We start from the raw sequence: 19,779 nt of genomic DNA, 5'->3' as shown, positions 1-19,779 counted from the left end.
TCTTTGGTGTTTTTGCAAACATCCAGTTTAGAACTTACATTAGATGGCGATATACATAAAGACAAAACTCTAGAATATTCTGGCGTTTGAAGAAGTAGCATGAACGTTTAACAACGTGGCTTTCTACAAGATTGAAATTTATAACAGTACCAAGATTCATAAACATTTGGAAACTGAAAAGCTGAAGTTGAACTAATTAGATTCTGCGTTGACTTAACTTTACAAATCTTGTTTTACTTAAGTACTAATTCAAATTAAATTAGTTTAAATTATCTATTGCAGAGAAGTTAAGTACGCAGCCATTACCGTTCAGTTGCGTTGTCGCGACGTACAACACGCCACGACAACGCAACACGTACGTCGTAGCAACGCACAGCTCAGCGACCTACCCGTATAACTAACACGTATCAAGACGCCGCGCAGGTAGTGCACATCGATCCCCAAACATAAGGTGTTCATTTAATTCCACCGGGTTATACGTTACAAACATTAAAACTTTTGTGACGTGGTTAGGCTCTCTAGTCTGGCGTCGCAAATTTAATGACCCACAGCTCATCGTTTGGCTCTAAATAGGTGTGAAATTTAGAACTAGAAATGTAAATGTTTTGTGTTTTTACAAAATGAGGGTCCGTGAAGGCACGTTAAGCCGTTGGTCCCGTTTACTCATGTAACGACTATGTACTTACATCAGTAGGTATCGTCATGTCAGGGGCCTTTGGCGGCTCAATAGTAATCCTGACACCAGGCTTGATGTGGTTTGGTAATCCACCTCACAACCCAGACGATAGAAGAAGACAAAATGAGGTGTTACATAACATAACATAAACTGCCTATATACGTCCCACTGCTGGGCACAGGCCTCCTCTCAATCAACCGGAGAGGGTACGGAGCATTCTCCACCACGCTGCTCCACTGCGGGTTGGTGGAGGTGTTTTTACGGCTAATAGACGGGACCAACGGCTTAACGTGCCCTCCGAAGCACGGAATCAACTTACTTTTCCAGACAATCAGGTGATTCAAGCCTGAAAAGTCCTTACCAAACAAAGGACAGTCTCACAAAGTGATTTCGACAATGTCCCCATCGGGAATCGAACCCGGACCTCCAGATCGTGAGCCTAACGCTCTTACCACTAGACCACAGAGGCTGTTAAATGAGGTGTTATAAAAATAAAAATATAATATCAACGTGGACCTGAAGAGGACAGAGCAACTGGTAGAGTGGGCAACATACTTAATTTCTTATTCAGTGATAATTTAGTGGATTGAGTGGCGTGCGCGACCTGCCTCCGCCCCTGTGCGCGAGTCGTAGGCATAGAATAAGAAATAATACGATACTATGTATAGAACGGTGAGTCTCTGCTCCCCACCAGCGTTTGAGCTTACCTCCCCCCGATGGTTATACTTTAGTTTTGAATCATGAAGTCTGCACGGATTTTTTATTTTTTTAGTTATTATGTTCGAATTTTGGAATTGGACGTCGACGTTCATTCGTCTGATTCGAATATTTTATCTCAGAGTACTTGCCCGTGCCCGCGCCCGCGTGGCTCCTACTTATAAATATTTATTTTTCGTCGTGATTATTAATCGAAACATGCTAATAATTTAAAAAAATATCAATAAAATTGATCTCAATTCAACATTTTTGTTTATGATTTATGTGGTAAATAAATAAATAAATATTAACTGATGATTATAAAAGCTTTTCGTATGTAATGACGGTTAAATTAGGTATTGTAATAGGCAGCCCTCAGACGACACCCACACAGATGCGCGTGTACGACAACGTCAATGTGTAGTGTCTGTGTAAAACGAGGCTGTTTGTACGAAGTGTCCGGGGTGTGTCGTTGGAAACAATAACATTATACCACAACTTCAAGTCTCAACAAACATGGCTGCTTGCGATTGTTTGCTTAAGCTGCTATTAAGTGATTACTTTCAAACTCCCATATTGTTATGACACGTGGAAAATGTCTAGTAATAACCTGTGGCAGTGCTCGCCCCGTTTAGGTTAAGATTGTACCTAGTACAATTTGGGGCCTTAGCCAAGTTGCAAACGATGAGGAGAAACGACAGTGTAATCGAATATTTATAGGACTGTCATAACATGATTATGAAAATAAGAGAGTCAGTTTTTAAAAAATGAATATACTTAAAATATACAATTCACAAAAAAATATTTGTTTAAAATAAATGACCCAACCCTACATAGTACACTAATATTATTAAAATATCTCTGTCTATCTGTCAACTTTCTACGCCTAAAGTGCGGATAAGGATGTAAATTGGGCACATAGATAGATACTAACCCAGCGACAGATAGGTACAGCGTTCCTACCGTCAGACTAAAGAAAACAAGAACAGAATCGCGGGCGGAAAGCTATTTGTATAAAGGGTGTTAGTAACATCGTAACGAACACTGAGGGGGATGATACAGACCATGATTCTGGGTTAATATCAAATGGAATTTTCCGACGCAATATTCATGATTCTTTTTGATATTTTCAATTCTTTATTTTTTTAATTCTCAAATGTTCTAGTTCCACTTGATAACTACTCAGAATCATGGTCTGAATCGTCCCTCAAAGTTTTCGTTACGATGTCGCTAACAGAGGATATACATTCGACAAACGCATAGCCAGTGACAGAAACCGGACATCAACTCACAGACTACACTATTAAACACAGTATGAGCACAGATGCACGGTTCACTGAGTCTCTCACTCACTCACGCCCCGCATGTCACACGGGCGGTGACTCGACAAAAACCACATGCGATTCTGAGCAATTACTCGCGCATTCTCCCTGGTACTTCCCGATCTATTTATACTCCTTGTCTATCAATGAACAAAGGGGAATAATAGGAAGAAAAATTTTGTTTAAAAAACAATTCATTTCATAATTTATTTTATCATTTGTGGTATTTTTGACTGCATTTATTATGGACGGACTTAATGGCGAGCGCTGATGGCTCTCGACTGGTAGGCTGGACTAATAGGCCAATGAGTGGTCGGAATTTTATAATTACGAGTAAAATAATCGCAATAAGTGTCCTGAATTTTTAGATTAAAAGAAATATACGTCCTTGTCAAAGCATAAAGTTCATTCAAACTGGTACCTAGTAAATGCGATTAGAAGCACAACGACAAAAATAAAATTGTCAATTCCAGTTAAGCGGTCGTGAAAATGTTTGTTATTATATTATTTAATTTTCTACCTCACATGAACCGAGTGGATATACAAAATAAAACCGTATTCCACGAGAGAAATATTTGATTAGAGCCGCGAAAAATTTATGTTGCATGCAAGCGTCCTCTCCACAAATCAGCAGAAAGCGGTACTATCATAAAACAAAGTCGCGTAGTATCGAACGATTGTCTGGAATCCCGTAAATTCGCATTTTACGCGCGCTGCCTTATTTACGGTAAACAGAAACGGAGCGCCGGCTTCGGTACTATTTTCTCAAGTTTCGTCTGTAGGTACTGTAGACGATTTGTGAAACGGGAAAGCGGCGCCGACGAAATGCCGACTGGAAAACGCTATGTTATTCGATACCGTTGAGAACTGAGAAAGCTTTTACTTTTATTTGCTTTTAACCTAAGATGAATTAGTCGATCAAAATATCCAGTTACTAAGTCAACTTGGGACGGCCCTAAGAAGCTAATGATGATGGATGGTCGACGGGATAAGGTAACGTCATGAAGATAAGTACCTCAATTATGGAATCGAAGAAAGCGGTTATAAGAGTAGGTACCCAATCCATCGTGCCCGATGCGTCGACAAGGTCACGGAGACTGCCAAAATCTTAACCACGATTTAGAGCGAGTCTAATAGCGTTGATTTTTCCCATCTTGATGCGTGAACCCGTGATCTTGATGCATCGAGCCATATGGATTAGGTACCTAGTTTAATAACCTATGAAGACGGACCAATATACGGAAGATAATCGCCGCGATATGTGTCTTGATAGATTTTTGTGTACCCTAAAAATAACACGTGTCTTCGTGCCGTCCCCTGACGCAATAAAACGGGAATAAAACCTTGTTTTGCCCTCGCCGAACTAGGAATAATGTAAAAGTTGCGGCGGCAGCCTTTGCCTGTCAAATCACGGAACCATAAAGCAATGTACAAACCCATAAATATCCGACACAGCCCTTCTCCCTACTGCCCGTTTATTTAGGTTTTAACCAAACTTTTAACCTGAGTTATTTGAAGCTTTATCTGGAATTATTCACTACTTCGCCAGACTTATCTAATAAATTATTAAACTATTCTGCCTAATTTATTATTGAGTACTGAATTATTCTGTTCATAAATAATGTAAATAGGTACAAAAGTTTTTTTATTTATCAGATATTATGTCCCACAAACAAACTTTATCCCTATTAGTGTAGATAAACTGGCCCGTACTTACTTTGTTGAGTCAAACATTATCCTTTGCAACCACAATCACACCTGGCTCAATGAAAAAAAATATAAAATTGACGAATTTATAAGATAAAACTGTTTAAGATTACCCGTACCCGATTACACTACCAATATTGCATGCCTATTTTTAAAACATGATGTAATTATTTACACATGTTACCATGTTAAAATACCATGTTTTAAGCAAATAAATGATTCAGATTATATCTTTGTCACTCAGAAATAATGTACTTTCCTACTGAAAAAAAAAACAAAATCGGTTTAATTACCTACTACAAACAGACGTTACCTCTTCATAATATAAAAGTCGAGAAGAGTGGAAAGATCAAGGCGAGGTCTCTACCCAGCAGTTGGATCAAATAGGCTAAATTATAATGAATATAAGTGTAGACTGATACTATCAGTCTACACCACCAACCAACCCGCAGTGGAGCAGCGTGGTGGAGTATGCTCCATACCCCCTCCGGTTGAGGGGAGGCCTGTGCCCAGCAGTGGGACGTATATAGGCTGTTGATGTGTGTGTGTGTGATACTATCAGCACATCTTACCATTTGTGGCTGCCCTCGCTATTCCAAAATACCTACGGATGAGTTTATTATACAGGGCGTTAGAGACATCGTAACGAACACTTTGAGGGATGATTCAGACTATGATTCTGAGTTGATATAACTGAAAATAATTAAAAAATACACAAATAATTTCATGAATTTTCCAACAGAAATTTTCACTTGATATCAACTCAGAATCATGGTCTGAATCATCCCCCTCAGTACTTGTTACGGTGTCACTAACACTCATACGCACTTGTATGGCTCCTTGTCGTACTTGTACTGGGCGTAAGTGACGTCGTAACGAATACTAAGGAGGGATGATTCAGTTCATTATTTTGAGTTAATATCAAGTGGAATTTTTCATAGCAAAAGTATGAAATTGAAAATAATAAAAAAGAGACACAAAAATGTCATGAATTTTGCCATAGAAATTCCGCGCGATATAAACTCAGAATCATGCTCTGTATCACCCCCTTCAGTATTCGATACGATGTCGCTAACACCCTGTATGTGTAATAAATTCCTTACGAATTTCTGAATTGTAGCGTTGACAGCGACTTTCCGAACGGCGACCCGCGCTACGGCGACTCTCTTTACGGCGAGTGGCCTTATTTTCCCTTTACGTCGAGCGAGTTTTGACGTTATTGTACAGTTATGGTAAAAACTGTTTTACTGTTTTCTTATACTTTTCAGTTCGTTGTTTTTATATAAGTAGTAGTATTAGACCTATTCTTTTTATTTATGATTTGGTTTAAATAGACAAATACTTACAATTAATTTTCCTCTTATTATTTTCCTAGCTACTTACCTTTTAAGAAACATAATAATTATAGGTACTTATGTGGAGAAAATGGCTGCAACTAATGAAACTCCATTTTGATATAATAATATATTTTTATAAACATTGTTTTAAAAAGACCTATACCTTCTTTATATTGTGAAATAATACAATAGTTCTACGGTAGAACTGATCAGTTAGAACTACAGGGAATAAAGGACATAACATAGCATCACGTCTGTATCCTCGAAGGGGTAGAATATTGAAAAAAAAAATTAAGTACATTTATCATGTAAATACAGGCTGGCGCAAACATAGGCCTCGTTAAGTTAAATTCTGCTTTAAAAATCTTGTAATGGATATTTCGAAGGATGAAACTTCCTGCGGAGCCTCTGTGTGGGGATGAGCCCACCCTACCTCTAGGACGCCGTCGGCAGGGCATTGAGAAAGGGTTGGTCCCAGGGCATAGGTGTTAGTTGCCGAACTCAGAGAATAAAAGGGATCTTAATAGAGTGCAAAAAAATAGAGAGTAGGATTGGGCGCCTTGAACATGATACTCTCCTATTGCAAGCAAAGCAAAGGGGATGGAATTAAAAATTTCACTTTTAAAAAATGTATATTAACATTACTTCTTCTTAGAAGACAATTACTCCGAGTGTAAGCACAACATTATCTTAATGGGGAACTCCCCAGGTAGCCCTTGAAGATAGACATCCAAGTTGGACTTTGAACCCTGCAACAAAACGACATATTACAGGTCTGCCTACCCCGTTAAGACGCGGAAACATAGGTAAACCACATTACGTGTGACGGTATAACAGCATAATCGATAGGCAATGTACTAAGCCATTGATTTTTAGGTGGTTTTACAGTTATTATTCTGAGGGTTTTACACTGAAAGAAAGATAGTGAGATTAAGCCATTGTCATGGACATGTGGAACTTATTTTAGCCAAAGTTCAGAGATAATAATCACAAAAAAACTCACCAAAAGATTTTAACATCATTTCAACATCATTGACGTGGCACACCACTTTAAAAATAAGGCATGCAAAGGGAGCTTAACCCATACAGCCTAGTCTTTGGTCATCTTAATATTTTTTAAGTTGCCATCGTCATTCGATAAATGTTAATTTGACACAACTTTTTCCAAGCGCGGAGGCACACACTCGCATGCGATTACCGGGTGAGAGCCTTCAGCGCTCCCCATTTGTCCGGCCAAGTAGTTAATGCCATCTGCGGCAAATCTACAATAAGTCACGTCAAAAAAAAAAACTCGCATGCGATTCAGCCTTGTCGGAAGTCTAAAAACAGGTGTTACAAGAATACCAAACATAATTATTATGTTTAAGTAGGTACCATGATTATAATCATTAAACCCGTTGCCTGAATAATATAAAATGAATTTTGATTTAGATAAGTAATACCTAATAAGTACCTAAAATATTTGTCCCTGGCTCCAAACGCGTGGAGAGTGTTTTCTATAGGTAGTACTATTTTATTAGTTATTGCTGTGCTGTAACGTAACACACAATCAAACTCACATTCGAATTTATTCTGTTCTATTTATTAGTTAGGATCAAATAAAATTGAACAATTTTAATAAATTATCATAGCATGTAATCTTCTTTCAATCTAATTTACAGTTTTTGGTATGTATGTTTTGACTGTTTAGTATACGTATATTATAAGTAATAAAATTACAAATAATAAATAATGTTCCTGTCATGTCAAGCATTTGTCATGTCTATTGTTATTTTTATAGAATAAATTTCAATTTCATTGTAAAAATTCAATAAAAGTATCAAAAAATTGTGAAACAAGGATGAAACAAAGTACTCCTATTGTGTGGTTATCAGTGTTTGGAATTATTCGTTGATAAATTTTGCCAAATAATCAAGAAAAAGAATGGTCGATACTGGACTGGTCGAGTTACCTATATGCTAAGGTTGGACGAAATTCATTGAACGTTACTCTCTGATGTGAAAGTCACCAGTTTTTCAAAAAGTTGGAAGACAACGAATGCATCCGTTTACCAATTTCAGAGTTGAAGGAAAGGTTTGTCAATAAGGTAATTCGGCTATACTTACCTTTGCTATTAAAATATATGTAAATACCTAGGTATCCACTATTTATTTTTACATAAAAATACTTAAATAATCGAATCATTGCTGCTTATCATCGTTATGTATCATAAAGAGTGTCACTCTTCCCTGGGAACAGAAGTTGCTATTGATCTGTTAAAAGCCACCAAGATTGCTCATGATCCAACTGAGTGCGAACTTACTTGTATGCTGAGGTGATGAGGTGAAAAGTCTTAGTCCGGGATAAGAATTTAGGCAATGCCTGAGAGTAACCACGTGGGCGCAGGATGATGTTGAAGCGATAGCAGGCCGGAGTGGACCTATAGCAGCAAGCGCCTAACAAGTACGGTAAAGCTACGGCTGCTTGAAAGTACATCAGGTGGGATTCATCTATTTTTACGTTTATAAGTAATTGACGAGGTGATGCTCTCCCAGCGAACCCGCTGCAGAGTTCAAAGGTTCTTCGAGTACTAGAGAGATAATGAGAATACGCCACACAGTGTACGAGAAGAACACGAAAGGACGTCGAAGCTTATGTGTGTGCGCCTGTTCTAGAATTATTAAAAATATAAACGTTATATATATATATATAAATAAGAGTCTATTGATGACAATGTGTTTTATTAATTTAAACCTCTCCACATCGGTTCTTAAAAGTTATCACATCATCATCCATCATTGCTGCTACTAAAACTATCATTTATATATTAATTGATAAACTTAATTATATCCTATACCTAACAGCATAAAGTTCTAGCTACGCAATAAGGCCGCTTTTGTAACAACTATTACTCTGAGATTGTTTAAATAATGTGTTTCTTCAGTATCCAATAAGCACTTTGTATTGTATTGATGACAGACTTAAATGAGGTTGGGCCGGACATGCTTGTCGCATGCACGCTGAGCGGTACGCACGGATCGTCACGCGTTGTGTCTTATGATGGCGCAACGACATGGACGCTTGCCGGAGGGACTGGCTGGAATGCGCTCAGGATCGCGATGATGGGAAGAGGAAGAGGAGGCCTTTGCTCAGCAGTCGGATCTTGTAGGCTAGATTAGACAAGATTGTATTGATAATTGAGAGTAGGTGCCAGTAACCAGCCATCCGAAAAGATATAAGTATATATTAAAAAAAATATCGAGATAAGATGTAAGTATATATACCTAGTAGCTTTGTATCACATATTTAATCCCATAAGATTACTGCATTTATAAAACAGGCTGGAAGGTTTTCAATATTATGAAACAAAATGAACCAAAAATGCAATTATTTCAGTGGAAAAAAAATATTGTATGTAGCGTGATTAAAATTGTGTTTTGAACTGTACATGTAAATGACAGATGTGATGTCAAGCAGTCGCCGTTCCGGGAATCGCTGTCCACGCTACAATTCGAATTTCTCTTTATACTTAGACGTACGTTTGAAAAATTTTCAGGCCCTAAAAATCTCTCAAACTTACGATTACGACATTTAAATACAATGTATTCAAATAATGACAAAAAAACAGTCACAGCCGTTAGACGACAATAAGGATGGGTACAAAGGAGACTTCCTATATCGTCAAAGCTTCAAAGAATCCTTTGAACCTGTATATAAGGACACAAACACATTTTTAGGGCTCCTTACTGTTACTAGCCACAACGCCCGCTATGGCAATGTGTTTCGTACGCCACCTACTCTTTGTTGACTAACGTTTGTTAACTTTTAGTTTGGTCTACGGGCTAAACCTGGATGAGGGGCTTGCTACTTCGGTGGGCAAGTTTCGTATGCGCTTCCCTCGCGCAAAGCGCAAAAAGTCTGTTTCGGTGAGAAAGACAACCCAATGCAGATATTCAAAAGGGCTTGGCTGACTTGGCGACTCAGCAAGGCACGGTGGATGGCCTAGGGCGACGGCAGAGGGCAAATAGTTATCGTCGGCCAGATACATCATCTGACCTCTCCTTCAGTCGTATCGGTTTTCCGTTCCATTGAAGCAAGGAGGGGTAGACGAGTGTGTGCGCCTGTGTTTTGCGCAAACGTCTGCGCACCTTAATATATCCTGCTCACCTGACCGCTTCATCATCATCTCTCTTTGTTGATTAAATGACCTGGAAGCCTAAAATCTGGAGCGAATAAAAAGCGCCTTCAGCTGCCTAACTTCCCAGGCTTGTCGTAAAAACCAGCTGATTGTCCTTTCCATCTTGATAGAGCATTATCCCTCAGGCTAAAATAAAAAGCAACCGCCCAAGTGGAGTTAGAGAGTCAGAGTGGAAAAAAAACTTATTTTTTTATTTATTATTCAATGCAAGTTACACAGTTCATTTATATTTCTAAGATATGCTGTAGAAACCTTATGAGCATATACAACACTTTTTTTCCAAATACGTAATACAAATTATATGAGGCGGTATGGATCCCTCTGAGCACGTGTCGGCTCGCACTTGACCTGTTTTTTTTTTATATTAAGATGATACCTGGAGATTACTCTGAGATTAACAAAACGCCCTTGTGAAATGATAAGGTAGTATTTCGATTTGTAATTCTCTATTATCCAACCCATCCAGTAATACGACATTTTTTTTTTGACTTGACTTATTGTAGATATGCCGCAGGTGGCATTAACTACTTGGTATAGGTACCTAAATGCTTTGTTTAAAACGAATTATGTCTGCTTTTCCCTATGTGCATATTTTAAAACATGCTTTTGGGATTACATTAGATTACGTGAGGATGAGAAGTGGAGACGGGTGTAACGGTTTCTCTAATATTTATTTTTAAACATAAATAAATAAATGTAAATATCTTATGTGCACGCATGGTCAAAAGCAGTATTAAGTAATGCGTAAACAAATTAGAATAAAAACCATTATTAACCCACTTTCATGATTAGTTGTATCAATAATCAAAATCGAAGTATAATAATAAATACTCCCTCCCAAACGGCCTCTGTGGTCCAGTGGTTAATCGTTGGCCTCACGATCCGAAGTTCCCGAGTTCGAATCCCGGTGGGAACAAATCACAATCGTCACTTTGTGATCCTGAGTTTGGTTAGGTCATTACAGACTGATCACCTAATTGTCCAAAAGTAAGATGATCCGTGCTTCGGAAGGCACGTTAAGCCGTTGGTCCTGATTACTACTTACTGATATAAGTATGTAGTCGTTACATGAGTCATGCCAGGGGCCCATGGCGACATAACAACCCTGACACCAGGGTTGATGGGGTTGGTAATCCACCTCACAACACACACGATAGTAGAAGAGGTAATTAGTAGCTGGGACTGACTTATTTACATTAACATGCTCTCAGAAGCACGGATCGTCATAATTTCGGACAATCGGGTGAACAGCCTGCAATATCCAAAACCACACTAGGGACTACAAAGTGATATTTAATTTTGTGATATGACCTCATCGGCATTGGAATCCGGAGGGGATTGTGAGCAACCACGACCACGGAGACCAACACGTTATTCTTCAGTAGGAAGTGTAGCATTCGTGTAATAAATGAAGTTCATGAATTTTCATGATGTAAACCCGCTAACCTCATGTTGGGTAGGCGCAGAAAGGGTGGCTTAGACATTCATTATAAAAATTAAATTGTTAAGCTCGCCTTGTTCTTTGTTTTTATCCACTTATCATAATAACTTGTCTGTGTACATAAAGAAAAAAAAAGTTAAAATGAAAAAAGTTAATATAGCTCCCCATCGTCGTCCATTAAATAATAATATATAACTTACTTATAGATGGTTGCATATATCCGGGACGGGATTACGGGCGCGATTTGTGTCCGAATGAATAATATTTGTACATTGAACAAAGAATCACAGCGAAGCGGAGGACATGATTCCAAGTACGGCTTAGAAATTGACTACTCTGGGCGCCATCCCACTCATGTCACAGAGTAATGCGGGGCGGAAGGCAAGAATGAAACCACTGTCCTATTTTTCTCTAAAAAGTAGCATGGAGAATGTTACACCGACAAGTTTTTTTTGACGTGACTTATTGTAGATTTTCCGCAGATGGCATTAACTACTCGGGCGCATAATTCATCTAAATACAGAGCAAGACAAACAGTCAGTCAATGCAGGACGGTCTGCCTGTACAGAGTGATGGTGTGTTGGCGAGCCAAATCATAGTATACAAAAGGTTTTACACAGGGTCCGTTTACCTAACCTGAAGATTTGACAGGGCCGGTTTTTTACAGAAGCGTGCCTGCCTGGTCTTCCAACCCGCGAAGGGCATACCAGCCCAATACAGGTTAGGTCACATACCTCCGAAAATGCATTTCTCGGGAATGTGGGTTTCTTCACGATGTTTCCTTTACCGCTGAGCACGTAATAGTCATTTATGATCCAAACATGAATTCGAAAACAAATTCGACAATCATTGGTGTAAGCCTAAAAGTTAGATGCATCGTAGGACTTCTTTAGTTATTCAGATACTACTTTACTAGATTATACTTCTTTAGTTATTCAGATACTATTACTTGTAGTAGTACTCGCGTGTATTACTACAAGTAATAGTATCTGAATGTTACTGTACTTATTGTTGGACTGCCCATTTTTAAATCACAAACGTTTAGTCACCAATACGTTCGCTGTTGAGCAAAGTTGTATTTGCAAAGAGAAAAGTGGAGGCACTTATTGCGATTCAAAGATAGCACAGTGATATGTCTGCTTTTGACATCAGCCTCGAGTGATAGGAGGAATTAAAGGCGACCGGAAAACTAAAGGAAGTATTTGGTCGATGGTTGCAAAGCACGGGACTAAACCAAAACAAACGTGGATCCAGACTCTAGCTGGTGAAACTACTACTAAACTAAACAAAAAATGTGATGATTCATTCAATAACTGTACCATATTACCAGTTTACCTAAGTGTAGCAACTGGGGGGTGTTATGTGGCTTTTAACATAGAAGCATCCCCTCTAAAAAGCAATATTGCAATTTGACATTTGTATATTAAATTAATGTCAAGAAATGTCAAATAAGAATTGGGTATTTGACTGATCACAGATAAAATATAAAATGCTAATCTAGAAATAGAAGCCAGTCAAGATGAACAGAAATCAGTCTCATTTTACTTATCGACTTATTTTCGAATTTTATTTATGAATTCAGTAACAATGAGTACGCTGTTTGACCGCTTTGATTGATGACGTCACAGGACAGTATTTCGTTACAAACTACAAAGAAAACTTTCGTTTTGACGTTTCGTAAAAAGTATCTCATTTGACTAGGTTGTCAAGTAGCCTATTATTGTCCTAGATCCTAAACTGATATGCCAATCGTGTTAATGCTTACTGCCGCTCTAGCATAGAAATACGGAATAATACTACGTTTACAACGGCAACTCTCCGCTCCCCACCAGCGACTGAGCTAGGTTTACCTCACCCCCTCGGACATGAAATCAAAATCCTGCACTGTTAAACTGTGTTGATATATGTGAGATTTGATTATGTTAATTGTGTTGAATATTCAGAGTAAATCTATAAGTTAGGTAATTTATGTATGATAAAATTTAGGGTTGTTAAACGCTGTTTGATAACAACTTAGTCGTTAGGGTAAAATGCAATTAAGGTGCATCTATGTTAGAATGTCATCATCATCAATTTAAGAGCCACGCTCTTGTCGGTGTAGCATACTCATTTACTTACCATCAAGTGATAAATCAATGGAACAGATTAAAGAAAAGGTTAACGTCGTGTCTTATAGGGAAGTCAAGGAATTGGCCTTTGATAGACTGGAATGGAAAATGTTAGAATGTAAGCGAATAAAAAACATAGAACGCTCAGCCACTTATCTACCCGTCGTAAATGCTAGTAGAGGGATTTTCTCTTTTCCAGCATGCTTATCACCACACGGTTTATCTCAAAAGTGGTTGCAATATATTAAATATAAGACTAGTTTTACGCCCGCGACTTAGTCCACGTGGGCTGCAGTTATCGTGCGCGGCATGTTTTTTCGTCCCCTTAGGGTGTGATTTCCGGGATAAAGGCTATCCTATTTCTTCCTTAACTCTCAAACTATATCCACACAAAATTTCATCTAAATCGGTTCAGCGGTTTAATCATAAAAAGGTAACAGACAGACAGATAGATGATACTCGGTATGAAGTGAACATTTTCTTCCTTTGTTATTACAGTCGAGTTTCGGTCTCATTCGTTTGAACCAGAACTTACTTTGAATACTAAACAGGCTAAACTCTAGGTACTCGATGAAAACTCGAATCGTGGGCCGATGATGACATCATCTCCCTGATTGATCAAACTGCTGGGGTTATACCACTGTTTTGTCTTTCATAAAGGTATTAAAAAGACCAAGGAGAATCACCATGTTCGTGTCTAATAGATGCCGAATAATTCCCCTCCCCCTTCCTCTTAATTTAAGAGCTGTGCTCTTGTTGGTGGAGCAATCGCCATTCCTCTCTTTTTCCCGCCAAAACCTTCACCTCCTGATACGACACGACCTGTACCTTCTCTTTTATTTGTTTTATTTGTTTTCTTACCGAATAATTTCGAAAACTCAAAATGTTCTCTTCTCTTCTACTATCGTGTGTTGTGAGGTGGATTATCAACCTCATCAACCCTGGTGTCAGAGTTACTATTGAGCCGCCAAAGGCCCCTGGCATGGCTTATACAACGACTACTTACTTACAAATGAATATATGTGTGCATGTGTAATGTTAAATATTTAATTTTAATACCTACTAAAAACGTAAATTTCACCACCTTCTGCCCTTTTGCATCTGCTGGCACCTTCTGGGCTCCATATTAGGCCTCGTCAATGCCTTCGGGTAAATTTGGGGCCAAGAGCAAACCCATCAAAGTTTAAAAAAAACTGAAATAGGATACTGTAAGATTTCATGTCAAAACTGGCAGAAAGTCTTCTGTTACATTTTGGTTCTGTCCATGCCATTAGGGATTACAGGCGTGACTTTACGTTTAGTAGGTACGCAAAAAAGCTAAAAACGGAAGGGAATACCCGTAATATTTTTATTACATCCAGCATTGCCAAATGAGGCACGATGTTTTGGCACCAATCTGATCGCGTTTGGTTATTTGCCACCGACATTGTGGATCTGACGTGAGTAATTCGACGTGGCTCTCGACCCGTGTGATCTCCCGTATTTCTACTCGAGTGCGTTCAAAAATTACCGCCTCCATCCCTCTGTTTCTCACCACTGTAATATTGGGGGTGAGGGGGGAAAGGCACTCGTATTTTACAAGAGCGAATAGGCGTACTAGGTTAGCATGTACCAGCTTAGTCCACATCTTTACTTACCATCAAGTGATAAATCAATATAATGTGTGAGTGTTACCTGAATAAAAAAAACTAATCTTCTTCTATCGTGTGGGTTGCGAGATGGATGACCAAACCTCATCAACCCTGGTGTCAGGGTTACTATTGAGCCGCTAAAGGCCCCTCATGGCTCATATAACGACTACTTACTTACGTCAGTAAGTAGTAACCGGGACGGCTTAACGTGTCTGCCGAAGCACGGATCATCTTACTTTCGGACAATCTGGTGATCAGCCATTAATGTCCTAACCAAACTAGGGACCATAAAGTATTTTTTGTGATATGTCCTCACCGGGAATCGAACCCGGAACCTCCGGATCGTGAGCCCAGCGCTCAACCACTAGCTAATAAGACGAGAGGTTACCTTTTTTAACACGACTTATTGTAGATATGCCGCAAATGGCATTAAATATTTGGCCGGAAACGAGACGTTATCTACTCCATCGCAATATTAATTAATTCATTACGTTGGAGAACACATAATCTGATCTGCTGTGAAAGCTATGATAACCTACTTTAGATCCGCACCTTCGTAATCCCATGTAATTGTGCCATTGCGCCGAAAAATTACCGAGTCCATCCGTCATAATAAAGCAGTTATATTTTTTATATTTCCGAATCAGTCAGGCGAAAAGATAAATCCGTATTCACCAGTTTCTGATATTTCCTGTCAGATAGAATTTCTAACATTTTGGGGAAATGGTGTGACTGACTTTTGGTAGAACTTTTCTGGACTTAAATTTATTTTTATTTATTTATTTACTGACTTCTTAAATGTATTTTTATTGCTTAAATAAACGTAAATATCAAATTCTAAGAGGTTGTAGACAACCTTAAATTGATGTTAGACCGACCTTATTTTTTCATGACGATTTTTCGTACTTTTCCTTTTCGGCAGATTTAATATTATCATGTCAATCACTCAAAGGATATATTTTTCCACTCAGCCACACTAATATTTGGAAATACCTACTGGACTTTGTGGCCTAGTGGTTAGACCATGCGGCTCGTGATGTGAAGATCCAAGTTCTTTTCCCGGTTTTGTTTTTGACGTGACTTATTGTAGATTTGATTGCATTAACTACTTGGCCGGACAAAAATGTCTTCCCAAGCAAATGTGTTAGTGTTCAATCTAAAAATAGAGCAGTCTCACAAATAGAGCCCAGGATATCCAGAAGAGTTAACCAAGTAGCAAACGATTTCAGAAAGCGATTTGACGTAGGCACTTAACTTATTGGTAGGGTTTTCTCAGTTGGCCCTAACTACTTTACCGGACGAATAGCGAGCGGTGCTCAAACCGGTAAAAAAAAAACAAGAAGCCTGAGGGTGCACAGTTGGTCGCGAGCCTCAGCTCATGCCATCGAAGAAGCGACATAATGTTTTTATCACTGTCTCTTTCGATTTTCTTCATCGTTTGCAACTTGCCTAAGGCCCCAGGGGCCTGTTTTATAAAACTTACAATTGTAAAATTTGTAAATTACAACGACAATTTGATGTTCATTACGTAAATAATATGAAACTGTAAAATATTCGTGATCACACACTCCGCAATGTACATCAAATTGTCATTGTAATTTACAATTGTAAGTTTTATTAAACAGGCCCCAGGTCGCGATAAACACCTTACTGCGTCGGCTTAGTCACGATGCATAGATCGAAAGCATTTCTGCACAGGAGAAGGGCTCGGCAGTGTAATGGTTAACACGCTCGTCCCGGTCTGACAAGAGCTGCGATTTTTTCGATTTTATTTCCTCTTTGTGAATGCATTCTGTGTTTCTACTCTGGTCCCCAGGAAATAATATAATGTATAAGTTGTTAACATTAAACATGACCATTGATGGATCAGAGTGCGTGTTGATAAACAGTCGTCTGAATATATTTTTATACAATGACCGCGACAATGCTAAGCATTTCTTCTGTACGTAATATGTTATGTTAATGTGAATCATTATGACATGATTACAGACGGAAACTTAGATATTGGTTTTACGCAAAGGATAATGATACTGTGTGATGGCGACGGGTTGAGCACCTGTTAATAGGTACCCTTTTTTTGGCATTAGCTACTTGGCCGGACAAATGAGGAGCGCTCAAGGCTCTCACCCGGTACAACGTTTAAGACAACAGGCCTGGAGGTGCCCAGTTGAGCGTGAACCTTCGGCTCAGGGCGTTGTCTGAGAGGAAAAATATTTGAAAGAACTAATCGACCCTAGTGGGTCGATAGCGATAAGCGCTGATCGCGACGACAGCGAGTCGTCGACTACGCTGGTGGGGTCGGTATCGGGGTCCTGAAGTGTTTGGTGTCGCGAGCTGATTGGCTGCCTCTATGCTATTAATGGGTACCATAATACGTTCCCCGTATCGTTGCCTCATAGTGAAAACTGCGTAAGCGACTTTTTGAAAAACCACATTTTGATGTGATTTTCTTCAATTAAACCTTGATTTCTTTCAATTAATTTAATTCCGGGTAAAATTTGACACCACAAAAAAATTATTTATTTATTTATTTTTACACAATAAAACAGACACAAGAAACGTACAAAGAAAACAGATAGTACAGGCAAGCTTATCTCTAAACAAAGAGATTTCTTCCAGCTGACCTACGTGACAAGAGAGAATTTTATACGTGGTTTGAAAGTAGCTTGTCTATTACGAAGTTTTCCTCTTTCAAATCCTATGCGGATGTGATTTTTAAAAATGCGCTTTTTAAAGGCTTTTCCCTAAGTATATTGAACTAAAAAATCCCACATCAAAAGTGACTGCAAGTTGTTTTCTATAGGTGCAGACGTAAGTGTGACATTAAATACCAAATCGACCACAGGTCATAATAAACTTAGGTATAACAGAGTTACATTATTATTTAAAAAACTCAATATTAACATTGGGTGACCACAAATTGTCTTCCTCGTGGAATACTCGTGAACTTTTTACTTAGCAAATAATGTTTTGCAAGTAGCCTAAGACCCTTGTACTGCGGGAAGCTAAACGGTTATGTTTTGATTCGATTGGTATTTTCTATATTATAATATCTTGTTGCCTAGGCTAGGCTATAACACCACTCTATTTTAATTTTTAACACTATACAGTAAACCACCGCTAAAAACTCGATAAACTCAATGTCAAACATTTGTTTACGTACCGCAAAATCGCCAAATAAGTTCGTTATCATATAAAAAAGATAATAATATGTATAAACATTTGACCCGTGTCCTATTCAGAAAGAAATGTAAACAGCCCAATGTCCTTAATATTATTCTTGAGATAACAAACCGCCGAAATATTAATCGTCTTAGATACGGAAATTTCGCCGAAAATGACTGGCAGGTGTGAAGAAAAGTATGTAGGAAGGTTTTATAATGAGATGCGAAAAGGAATAAAATTTGAATTTTAAAAATGTGAAGTATGTTAGTGACGTACCTTGTTCGGGCGCAGGTTGGCGGGAACGCGCGGGCTGCATCGGTCGGGCGCTCGCACCGGTTGCGCGCTCTTACTGCCGCAAACGCGCGCGTTTTGAGCGTTTTCGCGGGACTCACGTTCAGTGACGTACCGCTTTGGCTTAACACGTGGCCTTATCGATAGGTTCAACTTGAGGTCGGACTTTGCCACTTATTATACATACTTTGTTATACTTACTACGCAGATAATCGTGCAAATAAATGTTCATCAAAATGTTATCATAAGAGACGCATATCTACTGACTGCTAAAATCACTTCTTGTTACAAGTTTAACCGTAGTCTGGATTACGATAAAATACGTTATTGATAAAAAATCAAATATCTACCAGACGTGATAAAAGTCTGAAATTTCATTCAAATATATTGTGAAACTGGATCAAGGCCTACTTAATCATTCGCCCAAGAAAGCATCGACATTAACTTCAGGGGTTCTTGGAAACAGTTGAGCTGACATCACTAGTCGACGCATGCGTACAGTACACCCACAAGGATTGCCCAGCAGACTTACCACGTTGATTGATTCACGAACTTGTGCGCAGGTTAACTCACCCGGCACGTGCCTTAAGTAACGCAATTCCAACATTTGAAGATCCTCTCTTCCCCCTCTTTTAGCCTCTGAAACCCAAATCTGAAGGCGCCGTTATCAAAAATCTACAGGTCTCCAAATTCTGGCCGTCTATATCTTGGCACACGGAATGCGCGCGTCATTTGTTTTGAAAATGGCAACTACGCGCGCTTTGCCGCGATTTGAATTCGGAACAACATTTTTTTTTAAACATCTCATACGCTAACGGCGGCTTGACGTTCATGCTCGTATAATATGCAGTCAGTGTGAAACTTTTTTATTACAGTAAAGGGACTTGCGGATGGTTTTAAATTAGGAAAAAATGAGGGTTGCAAAATTGTGGCGGCGGCACAGGTTTATTATGTGCTTTTTTCTGCATTTATGACAGAGAAACGTTGAATATGTGATGTTTTACATCTCTTTATATTATATTACACCTACACAAAAAGAGCCTTTTTTCTTTTTTGAAAAGGGGACAGAAAGTAAGACATAAAAACATAGTGGTCGGATAAAAAATAAGACAATAAAAAAACGTGCGCAACGATCTTGTTGTATGTAATTAGAATTTTAAAAATGTAAATAATCAGGTATACAAAAATGTTAGCTATTTATTTTCCTTGTAGGTGTAGGATAAAGCAC

The 19,779-nt window shown here is 38.6% G+C and overlaps 1 protein-coding gene across 2 annotated transcripts in view; it reads right to left on the bottom strand.

Moving 5' to 3' along the window:
• The window catches only part of LOC126380110 (dipeptidase 1-like), a 232,501-nt gene extending 213,873 nt beyond the window's left edge, over positions 1–18,628 (bottom strand). For both annotated transcript variants that reach the window (XM_050029347.1, XM_050029346.1), the window contains exon 1: positions 18,537–18,628. Coding sequence is in view for 1 of the 2 variants with exons in the window: in XM_050029346.1 (XP_049885303.1) it covers positions 18,537–18,576 (40 nt within the window). In the remaining variant the exon portion in view is untranslated. The remainder of the gene's footprint in view (positions 1–18,536) is intronic.
• Between the last annotated feature and the right edge of the window lie 1,151 nt (positions 18,629–19,779).

This window comes from Pectinophora gossypiella, chromosome Z, assembly GCF_024362695.1.
Source record: "Pectinophora gossypiella chromosome Z, ilPecGoss1.1, whole genome shotgun sequence".
In the NCBI taxonomy this organism is placed as follows: Eukaryota; Metazoa; Arthropoda; class Insecta; order Lepidoptera; family Gelechiidae; genus Pectinophora; species Pectinophora gossypiella.
Note: the sequence above shows the minus strand (reverse complement) of the source record. Positions and strands in the feature narration are given on the sequence as shown.